Raw genomic sequence first — 14,010 nt, 5'->3', positions numbered from 1 at the left:
ATAAAAGAGATATGAGATGAAATACTTTTATATTATAATATTAATATTGTAATAAATATTACCTTAATAATTAGTGCTTGTTTCAATTTAATCTCAATATAGAGTTAGATATATATATTTTTGAAATGGAGTTAGAGTCAAGTTCCTGATAGGCCACCAATAACTTTTGTTTATGCTAGGAAACATGGGAACAAAGCTGGGATGAGGGGCAGCGAATAGTTAGTTATATGAGGGAAATTATGGTGAGGGGAGGTGTAGGATTCCAAGCTGGGAACTAGAATATAAGGAGAGAACATGACGTGTATAAGGTGTGGATTGTGTAACCAGAAACTTGGGAGAGGCTAGGCTCTCGAATTCCTAGTGTCCTATTGAGACTTAATGCAATTTCATTACATTTCGACCATTTTGTGCAATTCTGTTGTATTCTGGGTTGTTTCTTTTTGCTGGATCTGTTTGATTGCAGGAATTATCTACCAATAGTGGTATCAGAGCACTACGATCCGTATGGCACCAAAGAAGGATTTGCAATTGGAATCGATAGAAGGGAAGATGGAGGAGATTCAATCAGAGGTTTACCGAGAATTACAGGAAGCCAAATCTGAGTTTCAGCAATTTCCTAAAGAACTTGATCTGCTGAAACAAGAGATGCAGAGGTTGCCAGTAATGGAGAAGAAGATGGATTATCTTGTCACTCATCTAGCGACTTTATTGCGAACCCAGGGGCAACATACGCCAGCTGCAGCAACGGGGAGTACCGACCAACACGTTCCGCGGAGTTTGGAGGAAAGCCCAGCTGAACAGATTCCTCCAGTTTCGGCGGCCAGGAGTATTCCGCCGGCCACGGGATCGGCACCACCGCCACCTTCGATGCAGCGGGTATCTTCGTTTGGGGAAATCAACACAGGCCATGATTTTCGGCTTGTGAGGATGGAGCTGCCCCTATTTTCGGGAGAGCAACTCGATGGATGGATATCTAGAGTGGAACGCTATTTTTTGTTGATGAGGATGACTGAGCAGCTTCAGTTAGAATCGGCTATTGTGGCTCTGGAGGGGGATGCTTTGACATTGTTCCAGTGGGAACATCATCGCCGACCGATTACATCTTGGGCATCATTGAAGAGGTTGATATTACAACGGTTCCGGGAATCTCCAGTTGGCTCCATATCTGAAGAATTGCTATCCATTAACCAGACCACTACAGTGAAGGAGTATCGGGTCAGGTGGGAAATGCTTGCCGCTCGGGTCCTCGACGTCCCGGAACACATTCTGGAAGGAAGCTTCATGCGTGGCCTCAAGGATGAGATCAAGGCTGCTCTTCACGTCCTTCAGCCTATTGGGTTAGCCCACATCATGGACACCGCCCAGAGAGTAGAAGAAGGGCAGCAACTCTTTTATTCAGGCCCATTTTTTCGGCCCAGTTCACAGAAGACTGCTCATGGACAGTCGGCCCAGATTCGAAATGCCCATGTTCTTTCACGCACCCAGCAAACCACGTTTACAGCTCCCTCGTCCACGACTTCGCATCCTTAGCCACGCGCAGCTTCTCCGGCGTACGGCGCCGGTCAGCAGAGCAAAACTCCGGCGTTTCGCCGCCTCACAGAAGCAGAATATCAGGAGAAACGGGCCCGAGGCATTTGTTTTAAGTGTGACAAATTTTTTTTCAGAGGGCATGAATGTGATCAGCGGGCATTGCAAGTGTTGTTATTATCAGATGAGGAAGATGTTCCACTTACAGAGGAGTCCCCTCCACCCTCGCCGGAGTCGAAAGAAACGGTGGTCACTGAGGAAACCTTAGCTACCTTATCACTTAATTCACTGGTAGGTATATCATCGGCGCACACAATGAAGTTGGCAGGGCATATAGGGCAGCGGCCAGTTACGGTTCTCATCGACAGTGGGGCAACCCACAATTTCATCTCCATGGATGTTGTTTCAGCAGCGGGCCTTCCTATTACAACCACCACTTGTTATGGAGTATTGTTGGGCACGGGTGGAAAAGTAAGAACGGAGGGTATATGTGCGCAAGTGGAGTTGGATCTAGGGGCGTTGCGGGTAATCACAGATTTTCTGCCACGCGAGTTAGGGGGAGCTGATGTGATATTGGGTATTAAGTGGTTGGAGACGTTGGGCAACATGCAAGTTAATTGGAGAACCATGATTATGAAGTTTGAAATGGCGGGAACGTGGATAACTTTGCAAGGTGATCCAAGCCTATGTAAGTCACCGATTTCGTTGAAGGCGATGATACTTTCAATTGAAAAAGAAGCACAAGGATTTTGGGGTGTTATCTAAGGAAGAGGACGTGAATAATGGTATTCAACCCGCCCAAATTACCGCTGTTTTACAGCGTTTTGCTGCTGTCTTTGGGTCACCACAAGGGCTGCCTCCAAGCCGAGGAAGGGAACATGCCATAGTACTTAAAGCGGGAACGGAGCCGGTGTCGGTGAGGCCATATCGGTACGCTCAAGCCCAAAAAGATGAGATAGAAAGGTTGGTTATGGAGATGTTACAAGCAGGGATTATTAGGCCAAGTACTAGCCCTTTTTCGAACCCGGTTCTTCTAGTTAAAAAGAAGGATTAGCTGGAGGTTTTGCGTTGATTATCAGGCTTTGAATAGAGAAATGGTGGCGGATAAGTTCCCAATACCCGTCATTGATGAGCTGTTGGATGAACTCCATGGAGCACAAGTGTTTTCGAAGTTAGATTTGAAGTCGGGATACCATCAAATCCGGGTGGCAGCAAGGGATATCTAGAAAACGGCCTTTCGTACACATGAGGGACATTACAAATTTCTTGTCATGCCGTTTGGGTTGACAAACGCTCCAGCCACCTTCCAAGCGTTGATGCATCAGGTTTTTCGTGACTTTTTACACAAGTTTGTGCTGGTTTTTTTTGACGATATTTTGGTTTACAGCTCTTCCATGGAGGACCATGCTCACCACCTTTCTTTAGTTTTGGAGAGACTGCAGCAACATACACTTTATGCCAACTAAAAGAAGTGTTTATTTGCTCAAAAACAGGTGGAATATTTGGGTCATGTAATTTCAGGAAACGGCGTGGCAGCTGACCCAAATAAGTTGGCAGCTATGGAGGATTGGCCCATTCCAAAAAATATTAGGGAGCTGCGGGGATTCTTGGGTTTAACAGGTTATTATCGGAAGTTTGTGCAAGGTTATGGACGGATAGCAAAGCCATTGACGGACCAGCTGAAAAAAGACGTTTTTGGGTGGACAATAGAGGCACAAGAGGCGTTTTTCCAGCTGAAGAAAGCCATGTGTTCGACCCCGGTTTTGGCGCTGCCAAATTTTTCTGCACCATTTGTGGTGGAAGCCGATGCTTCGGGTAGTGGATTGGGAGCGGTATTGATGCAAAATGGGAGGCCAATCGCTTTTTACAGCCATGTATTATCCGCTAGGGACTGTCTTAAATCAGTCTATGAGAGGGAATTGATGGCTATCGTGTTGGCTATACTTAAATGGCGTCCTTATTTACTTGGGAGGAGGTTTGTGGTGCGAACGGATCAAAAGAGTTTGAAGTTTCTGTTAGAGCAGCGGCTTGTGGCTTTGGAGCACCAAAAATGGCTCACCAAGCTCCTTGGGTACGATTTTGAGATCCAATACCGTCCGGGTTTGGAAAACAAGGCGGCGGATGCCTTATCTAGATTACAAGGGGACGTTACTCTTGCTGCCATCTCAGTCCCACATCTTATTTCCATACCGGATTTACAAGCACACGTGGCCACAGATCCTTTTTTAGCTAAGGTGAAGCTAAGGTGATTGAGGAGCTGTCAATGGGCAAGTCGTGTGGTGGGTTTTCATGGGTACAAGGTTGTCTCAAGTTTAGGGGCAGGTTAGTCTTACCATCTTCGTCCCCTTTTATTCCACTGTTATTAAATGAGTATCATGGCAGCAAGATAGGTGGGCATTCGGGGGTCTTTAAAACATTCCAAAGGTTGGTGGCGGATCTATATTGGAAGGGAATGAGAAAGGATGTGCAGAAATACGTATTGGAGTGTGCGGTATGCCAACAAAACAAATATTTAGCTCAATCGCCAGCGAGTTTATTGCAACCATTACCCATTCCGGAACAAGTTTGGGAGGACATTTTAATGGATTTCATAGAGGGGTTACCATTGTCGAATGGGTTTGACTCTATTCTTGTGGTGGTGGATAGGTTGAGCAAGTATGGTCATTTTATTCACTTGAGACACCCATATTCAGCAGCATCGGTGGCGGCTGTTTTTGTCAAGGAAGTGGTCAAACTTCATGGGATCCCAAGATCCATTGTGTCGGATAGAGATAAAATTTTCCTCAGCTTGTTTTGGAAAGAGTTGTTTCGGCTCCAAGGGACTGCATTGAAGCAAAGTACAGCTTATCATCCACAATCCGATGGGCAAACGGAGGTGGTTAACCGCTGTGTAGAGACGTACCTTCGTTGTTTTGTAAGCTCCAAACCCAACTAGTGGGCAAAATGGCTGCCATGGGCTGAATTCTGGTACAATACTTCCTATCATACAGCCACTGGAATGACTCCTTTTCGGGTCTTGTATCACAGGGATCCTCCTCCTTTAATTAGATTTGAGCATGGCATCACTAGAGTACCGGTAGTGGAACAAAATTTAATGGAACGGGATGACATTTTGGAACTGTTAAAACTGAATTTACATCGTGCCCAGCAGAAAATGAAGGCCCAAGCGGATAAAAAGAGGAGGGATGTCACTTTTGAAGTTGGGGACATGGTGTATGTGAAGCTAAGACCGTATAGACAACGTTCGGTGGCTAAACGGTTGAATGAGAAACTTTCTCCCAGGTATTTTGGTCCGTTTGCAATCATGGCACGAATTGGAGCTGTTGCCTATCGTTTAAAATTGCCCCAAGATGCCGCAATACACCCAGTTTTTCACGTTTCAGTACTTAGGAGGGCATTGGGACCCAATCAGCAGGCTAGCTCAATTCCTCCTGGATTAACGAATGATTTGGAGTGGCTGCTGGAGCCGGAGGAGCTCTTGGAGGTTCGGCCAGGCACACATACGGAGTCCCCACAAGTGCTCATCAAGTGGAGTAATTTGCCAGATTTTGAAGCCACTTGGGAAGATTTTTCGGTGATTCAAGACCAGTGAGGACAAGGTGAAACTTCTAGCGGGGGTATTGATAGGCCACCAATAACTTTTGTTTATGCTAGGAAACATGGGAACAAAGCTGGGATGAGGGGCAGCGGGAAATTATGGTGAGGGGAGGTGTAAGATTCCAAGCTGGGAACTAGAATATAAGGAGAGAACATGACGTGTATAAGATGTGGATTGTGTAACCAGAAACTTGGGAGAGGCTAGGCTCTTGAATTCCTAGTGTCCTATTGAGACTTAATGCAATTTCATTACATTTCAACCATTCTGCTGTATTCTGGGTTGTTTCTTTTTGCTGGAACTGTTTGATTGCAGGAATTATCTACCAGTTCCATGGCAAGAAATTAGTAAGTAATTCAAACGTGCAATGAATGTCAATAACTAATCAAAAGCTTGTTGGGTTTTGTTGTCACATTTTATTCACTACAATTAACTACAAAAATACCATCACAATTAATCACAATTTTTTTTGTTGGCACAAAAATAAATAAATAAATTATAACTATAGAGTTAATTACTATTTTTTAAAAAAAAAAAAAAAGAGATAATGAATTATATTAAATATACATATAGATAATCACAGCTAGATTTAAACAACTAGGGCTAACATATATATTTATATAAATAAGGAGGAGATGCATTATTACAACTCCTTGACAAAATAAAGTGCAAGAGATTACAAAAATAAAATAAAGAAAAGGTGAGATTTGCATAGCTATATTTAGATTCCTAAACCTAGAGCAAAGGTATAACTTGGCAAATCCCAAATACAAAAATCACAATAATCTCTAATGATCAGATCAGATGCTTGGATTGGATCCCAACATTGTGTTTTTTTTTTGGTTCTTTTTTCTTTTCCCAAAGGATGTTACCTTCCCAAATACAAAAGCAATAGAAGTGTCCCTGCAAGTTTCCACCAAACAAAGCTCTGAGAGTTCTTCAAAATGAAAAGTGAGGGTGCTGAGGTTGAACTTACAGATCTGAAAACACATCAACAATATTCTCTTTTGATTAATATATATAAAAAAAAGGAAAAAATAATTCAAAATAAAACAACTAACATGAAAAAGAAAATGCTATATTTGGCCCATTACCCTGGTCCTGCATAGTTGCATTTTCCATAACCTGTAGTAATACATGATAATAAAGCTAAATCAGTGTTTATATATAACCATATATTGCAAAGTTATTTTTACTTTTTCCTTATTTGTTTGATATACCATTCTTTTTAACTTAACAATAATGTTACTAATATGCTATATATATATATTTTTTTTCAATGAGAACAAAATTGAGTCATAATTCCAATTATATATATTCCATAAAGTGCATCTTAAGTTGTTCATGGAAAGTAACAAGATATCACATAAAGTTTCAAATGGTACTTTCTTGCTTTTTTATAAGTGGGAGAGCAATGGAGTCTTAACTTTTTTAATGAAATCAAAAAACTACTTTTCTAAGTAATAAAACAAAAGTTCCAGCCCAAAAAAAAAAAAGTAATAAAACAAAAGAATAGTTCAACCAAGTATAGCCTACTTCATTATTTATTTATATACTTGAAGAAAACCACCTAAAAAAAGATATAAAAAGTAAATCTCATTGGATCTATTATTAAACAATTTATAATATGAATAGAAAAAGCGTGAAGGCTTAGCTTACTTGGATTGTTTTTGGTTAAAACAGCAGTTCCACCAAAATTGCAAGCAATATCAGAATTCCCATTTTGTTGATAATAGTTATTGAAAGCATAGGAAGCATGAGAGACAAGATTGTCTGGTTGATAACATGGGCCCCCCTCTTGGATGGGCTTACAATCAGCCATTCCAAGCCCACAGGCCCAATCCAATGCATTCTGCAGATCAATTTGAGAGACCCCAGCATGGGCCACACACCATGTTATGCCATCAAGAAATGTTGTGTTGCCTTCTGGTGGTGATAATGTAGTTATTGGCATGGCTGCATCTGCCTTCTCTTGCACCACCACACTTCCTTTTGTCACAACTACAAAAATTCATAAACAATAAACATAATTGTTCATTGGGAAAATAGAAGATGTTTCATCACTATAATAATAACTAATTGCTTGGAATTACTTTTTTGGGTGTATTTTAGAAGCTTATTGTCTAAATTTCCAAGACACATATATAAGTGTTTTTGTTTTGTAGCTACACATATTTTAACTTTATATGCCCTTTGGCTAAACAATGGACCTTTTTAAATGGATGCAATCCCTCTACTACTTTGTATTTTTTTTCAATCTTACGATGATTCAATCACTTCTTTATAAAAAGAAAAAGAAATTTAACAATGCATTTCAATTTTTATTAGGAACACAAATTATTCGGCTTCGGTTGGTTAAGTACAAAAAATAGTTACCAAAAAACCGCATGAACACAAGTCACTCGGCGAATTCACCTGGCAAAACTAAGTTTTAAAATATGACATAGTTGAAAAGTAGTCAAGATGAATCTAAACACTGACATATATGGTTTATGTTGATTCATCAACTAGACAACTATTTAAAAAGAAAAGGAAAGCATAGAACAAGATTATGGTATATTTCTTTATACTATACAAATGTTGGACTTTTTCACTGTTTTAAATGTACTTTTGATACATTTTAGTGATGCCTAACGTATGCATATAAGTTAATTAATTTGATTCCATTAATATATAGCATCCAGTCAGGAGTACTTAAGAAGTAAAGTGGACTTTGTATTTTATAATTTTTATATTCTCCTATCATAGGACAATTCGAAAGGTGACTAGCCATAAGATATAATTTATGGAGGAAATATATATTAACGTGTATATGAGCAATGTACTATGAGAATATATGAAGTGATGTATAATACAACTATATATTTTTGTTTTTCACATTAGAAAAAGTGGGTAGATAGTGTCATAATTGAAAAGAGAGGGAAAATAAGTCAAACAACCTATTCAATGAGGCAAAACAATTTTATCAATCTTTGTACATAGACATATCTAAATCAGCAAAATGGAAATAAGAACTAAAAATAGCATATAGTATTAAAGCTAGGAACATCTAGTAGGACCTGACCTTACAAGTACAACATTGGCTTTAATCAGCTATCAAACAATGAACTTTGGCAAAAAATTTGGGTTGGTGGTATTAAATCTGATAATTTGTGACTATCCTACAAATGTTGATCTTTAAAGTTTAAATAATAAAAAATAAATATATATAAAAAAATAAGAAGAAGAAGAAGAAGAAGAAGTTAATGGAAATCATTTTATTGTTTAATAATATCATGCCATGACAAGTTCTTAGATCAGCTTCTCATTATTATGAATGTAACACAGAACAAAATGACATTGCATACGATTTATATATATTATATAAATATATATACGCTGTAAAATAAATGGCTAAATAAACTTCTTTTAATTTTTTTTAATACAAAAAAAAACCCTTTTTTAAACCTCATTCTCATTAATCTCTAAGCACCAATACTCCATATCATACTCTTCTAGGGAAGAAAGATTTACATTAATACTAAATTAGTGAGAAGAACAAGCTTGAAGACAAGGTATAGTTCTAAGATGAAGAGTTCATCTCAACTTCATAATAAATATATTGATAATATTTTCCTTCCCTATCTAAAAATAATAATAAAAAACACTTATTTTCCTCTGTATTTTGTTTTTAAACAAAAAAACATAGAAGAGCAAAACCCTCTTAACCCTGACAGTGTCAGCTTCTGAATAAGAAGATCCACCAAAATAAACCAATAAACAGAGCCATATTCAAACACTAAAACATATATTCCAAAGTCCAAAACATTATTTAAACACAAAAAATAAAATAAAAAAATCATAAATAAAAAAGTGAAAAGAGACATACCCAGATAGCTATTCATGACCAAAACGCAGAGCAAAAACCATAGCAAGTAGTTCTTTCTCATTTTGGCTCTCCAAGAAGGCAAAAGATGAGACCTTTAATACTTTCTCTACTTATTCCAACTAACAAACTATACTTAGAACAAAATAATACACTATCTTTTACCTCTAACTTAAACTTAAACACACTTTTTCTTTGGTACCAAGGGAGAGAGAGATGTAATGTGAGAAGAGAGTTGAGTATATATGAGAAGAGAGTTTCAAGAATCTGAAGTTCCTTGAAGAGAAATAAAACTTCTTTTTCACTTTTATTTTTAGTTTTTCTTTCTTTTTTGAGTTTTCAAGAGAGTGATGATGTATGTTTCAGAAGCTATGTACTACTACTGATCGCTTTGGCAGTCTATAGAGAGAGGTGAAGTTTTTTTTTTTCTTTCTTTACATTTTCAGAGTTTTATTTGAAAAAAAATTCGAAATATTTACATGTATTGAGGCTTTATTAAGAAGTTGGTTGGGTTTTCAAAGAAAAGAACCAATCTTTCGGCTTTGCTTCTCTCTCAATATATCACGATATATTCCACCTCTTTATTTTACTTCTCACCTTTTACTTGGATTTTGCTATAGAATAATTTTGGAGGAAAAAACAAATACAACAAATTTTTCCTAAATTTCATAAAAGAAATTATATAAATATGTATATTCAAGTTTTTTTTTTAAAACATAAAGATACGACCAGAGTCAATCATTCACAATAAAAAAATTAATTAGATTTAGATAGTGTTTGAATGAAAAGGAATAGAATAGAATGAAATATTCCATTTCATTGTTTGTTTAGTAAAATCAAGTGGGAAATGATTTTGGAATAGAAATCTTATTACGCTGATGGAATTATTATTCCACTTAAAATTGAGTGAAAAAGCAATTTAATTTCATTATTTATATTATTACTAGGTAATTCCAGATAATTCTCAATAATAATCACTAGTTATTTTTATTAGGATACTAAAGTTTTATTTCGTTAAAACAAATAGTATCAAATGAATATATTATTTATTTTATTTAATATTATAAGAATAAAAATTGAATAATGTATATGATTATTCAAATTTAAATTCTTTTTTATTAAAAGAAAATATAGTGTCATATATATATGGATCATTTATAATCAATCATTCATATTTTTTAATACACATTATATATTAATGATAAATTTTACTATAATAAATAATATTACTTATATGTGCATCATTTAATTAATATATATTTTAAATATAGTTAATCAATCATATATATAAATATACATTATATTTAATTATAGTTATGTTAATATTAGAGTCAAAATATCAAAATAACTTTACTAATAAATAGTAACTAAAGGAGAAAATAATAATTTCACAAATAGTTTAGTTGACTCCACTCTTTTATATATATATATATATATATATATATTTGACACATTAATCATACATATTTAAATACCCATATATGGTAAATTTATATTAGTTATTACTAGAGCTGTAAATATGGGCCGCCCGGCCTGGCCCACATTTTTCGTGCCTCCGGTAAATTCGGGCCGGGCCCATATTCAATTCGTGCCGTGCTCGTGCCGGGCCCAAGTCAGGCCGGCCCACTTTTTATATTCGGGCCCAAATTTGGGCCCACTTTTTTTTTGCCAAAAAATGTGAGGATGGAGAATTGAACCCTCCACCTCCTCTTTCACCATCAATGGACTTACCACCAAATCAAATACATTTCTTTGTTTAAATTATAATTTTAGATATTTTTATATACTTTTTAACAATATTTTACACAAAATTATATCAAAGATAATTATTAGAATTTTAATACCTCCTAATAAATGCTAAAAATTTATCTAACAAATATTAAAATAAATTAATATAATTATAAAAATATAAACATTGAAAAAAATAAGACATATATTATCATTTTAATTTATTAATTATTGACAAATAAAAATTTATTATGATTATTAATGTCAAAATATCGGGTTTTTTATCGTGTCGTGCTTTCGGGCTAGTTTGTTCGTGCTTTCGTGTCGTGCCTTCGGGCTTGTCGTGCCGTGCCGTGCTAAGCCCGTGTCGTGCCGTGCCTGGCCCGAGCCCATATTTTTTCGTGCCGTGCCTGGCCCAAGCCCATATTTTTTCGTGCCGTGTCGTGCTCGTGCCTCCCGGGCTCGTGCCGGTTTCGTGCCGTGCTCAAAAGCCCCGCCCGTATTTACAGTTCTAGTTATTACATAATATTTTATATATACAATATTAATACACTAAATTTTATTTACATTAATCTATACATATTTTAACCAATAATTAAAATATTTAGTAGCAGTAACCTTTTTTGGTTTGTAATTTTATTTTTGTTTCATATTTAATATAATGATATCACATTTAATATAATGATATCACATGTAATAGGCCGAGTTAGTTTTATTTCTTTGATATAATAACTTCCTTTTTTACTCCACTGATTTCAAAATCCTTTTTTTAATGATTAGTTTCCTTTCTTGCTATTTTTGAAGCACAAAATGAATGGCAACAAATATTGCTATTGTTTCATCCTCCTTTTCATTTTCTTTGATCCGAGAAGCACTTTTGCTACTATTTCATCTCCATTTAATCTCCGACCACCCATGTTCTCTTCAATATATGGCCAACCACCCGTCTCCTATCCCTTATTCTCTTTAATATCCAACCATCTATATGTGAATACTACTTCTTTATAGCCGCGTCAAGTAGAGCCATATGTGCCTTCCTCCCCGATCTTCCTTCATACCAAGCCCTTATTTTCAATCTCCAATAATGTCATTTTTAATTTTTTGGATTGTTTTGTATGTTAATTTTTTTTCCTTTTATGAATATATAATTATTATTATATTTATTGTTATGGATTTTTCTTGCTATGAATATACTATTAAGTTTATGTTTATTTTTAAAAAAATAATGTTTATTTTGTCAATGTTAAATGAATATATCATACTATAAAAAAATTATTTTTTAATTGTTATTTTTTGCTTTAAATTGGTAGAAGTGGTTTTTAAAATTTGTTGATATCAACCTTCATTATAAATTGTTATGTTTATGTTTAGTTTACTTTTTATAAATACAATGATCTTCTCAAATATTATTGTAGTAAATGTATATAGTTATTATATTTGTGTATCTCGTTTTAATAAAATAAATAGCAACATATATGACAATAACGCTATTATTAAACACCGTTTTCATTTATTTTTATCATGCTATAGAAAAAATAAATAAAAATATTATAGTTAGATGAGTAGGTTATAATTATACATAGTTGTCCTATTTTTTAAAACATTTGTAAATAAAGAGAATAAATAAAAGAATACATTAGAATAGCATGTTATAGTTATATAAATGTTTTTGTTAATTCATTGTTCAATGTGTACTTTTATAATGAATATTTTTATGTTTATTTTTTTTATTGAATTGTTTATTTTTTCACTATATTAGTTTATCATATTAAACAATTTTATTTCTTTTATTTTTCTGAAAATTGTTATTCAAATTTCAAAGAATTAGTCGCCAATTGGTTGTAATATCTCATTTAATTGAGATAATAGTTTGTATATTATATAATTACTATTTGATTTATTAATTAAATTCCTATAACGTTAAATATGGGAAGTTATATATATATAAATAAATTAGGAAGGTGGCTTAATAGGTGGGATGGTGTTTATATAATTATGTTTAATAAAATGGTATATATTGTATATACTTTTGTAAATAATATATGTGATATTATTATAGTAAATTCTTTACTTTTGTTGTATATAAGGAAAAAATGCCCATTATATATTAAGTATAGTTTGATTTTAAATAAAAAGAATAGAAAATAAAATAGATTATTTTATAAGTTTGATTGAAAATAAAAATATGTTTATATGTTTTGCAATACTAAATCTTTGAGAAATAAATTAAGTTATAATTTGATAGTTTATAACATATATAAAGAGTTACATATTTAAATATTTATTATAAATTAAGTAATAAATTTAATTATATAATAAATAACATTATTTATACATTTATTATTTAATATATATAAAAATTTAGTTCTTTTTACTCTTTTATATATGTTATTATAGATATAGAATATGTATTATTGTAGCGTCTTGGAATTATACTTAGCTAGATAGTAGTAGTAGTAGCTTACTATTTTAGTTTTCGTGGTTATTGGTTCAAGCCGGGATTTAGTTGAAAACTCGTAGAGATAGTTATGAATTTTATATGTTTAATCTATGATTTAGAAATATTAATTTTAACATAAGGTTTGTTTAATATAGCTGGTCCTAGAAATATTATTTATTATAACCTAAGGATTAGATAGAATAATTAAGAACGTGACACTTGTTACATGTATGTTTATTAAGGATTTAAGCATTTTAGATGAATAAATTAATAAAGGATAGATCTAGAAGGTCTAGAACCTTCCAGCAGCTGTTAGGATTACGTTTTACTCAGTCAAAGTGGTTTAAACAAACTTCAAGTGTGCTGAAAGTGTGCAAAAACGTGTTTGAAATATCAGCGTATGCCGATATATCGCCTACGATTGATACAGAAAACATGTCGACTTCCCCACGAACGAAACCACAGAAGCTCGGGGCATATGTAGGGGAGATATATCGCCTAGGGGAGGCGATAATCAGTTCCAGTGGCCATTTTTTAATTTTCGTAGAATCCTGAACTAGAAACCACCCTCAACAACTTTGACTCGTTCCTGATCATTTTTTACTGAGTTCTGGGCATCTGTTGAGCGAAAAATGTTATTTTTAATCATTTATTTATTCATTGAAATGGGAGTTAGTTTCACTCCTTGAACTCTATAAATAGGACCATTCACTCAACCATTTTCATCATCTTTCAAGCACAGTTCAGAGCCTCCAAGCTGCTAAGTTCGTTCTAGAGAGAAACACCAGGGTTTGGGGGTTAAAATTTTTCAATCTAAAGCTTTTCTAAACACTTGGAAAGTAAGCTTTCGTGTGA

General features: G+C 34.5%; 2 protein-coding genes across 2 annotated transcripts; one reads left to right on the top strand and one right to left on the bottom strand.

Annotated features, from left to right (window-relative positions):
- Window positions 1–504: 504 nt before the first annotated feature.
- LOC133799480 (uncharacterized) lies at window positions 505–4,462 on the top strand. The gene is made up of 5 exons (XM_062237493.1): window positions 505–1,442; window positions 1,665–1,998; window positions 2,267–2,554; window positions 3,021–3,772; window positions 3,910–4,462. Exons 1-5 carry the CDS (start codon window positions 505–507, stop codon window positions 4,460–4,462), a joined length of 2,865 nt encoding a protein of 954 aa, XP_062093477.1.
- Window positions 4,463–5,710: 1,248 nt separating this feature from the next.
- On the bottom strand, window positions 5,711–9,489 carry LOC133801852 (major pollen allergen Ole e 10). Its single transcript, XM_062240084.1, has 4 exons — window positions 8,991–9,489; window positions 6,782–7,123; window positions 6,217–6,247; window positions 5,711–6,102 (listed from the first exon to the last, which is right to left on the bottom strand). The coding sequence occupies exons 1-4, from the start codon at window positions 9,049–9,051 to the stop codon at window positions 5,991–5,993; spliced, it is 546 nt and encodes a 181-aa protein (XP_062096068.1). The 5' UTR covers window positions 9,052–9,489; the 3' UTR covers window positions 5,711–5,990.
- Between the last annotated feature and the right edge of the window lie 4,521 nt (window positions 9,490–14,010).

The sequence above is a fragment of the Humulus lupulus genome, chromosome 9, assembly GCF_963169125.1.
Source record: "Humulus lupulus chromosome 9, drHumLupu1.1, whole genome shotgun sequence".
NCBI lineage: Eukaryota > Viridiplantae > Streptophyta > Magnoliopsida > Rosales > Cannabaceae > Humulus > Humulus lupulus.
This window is presented reverse-complemented; position numbering and strand designations above follow the sequence as displayed.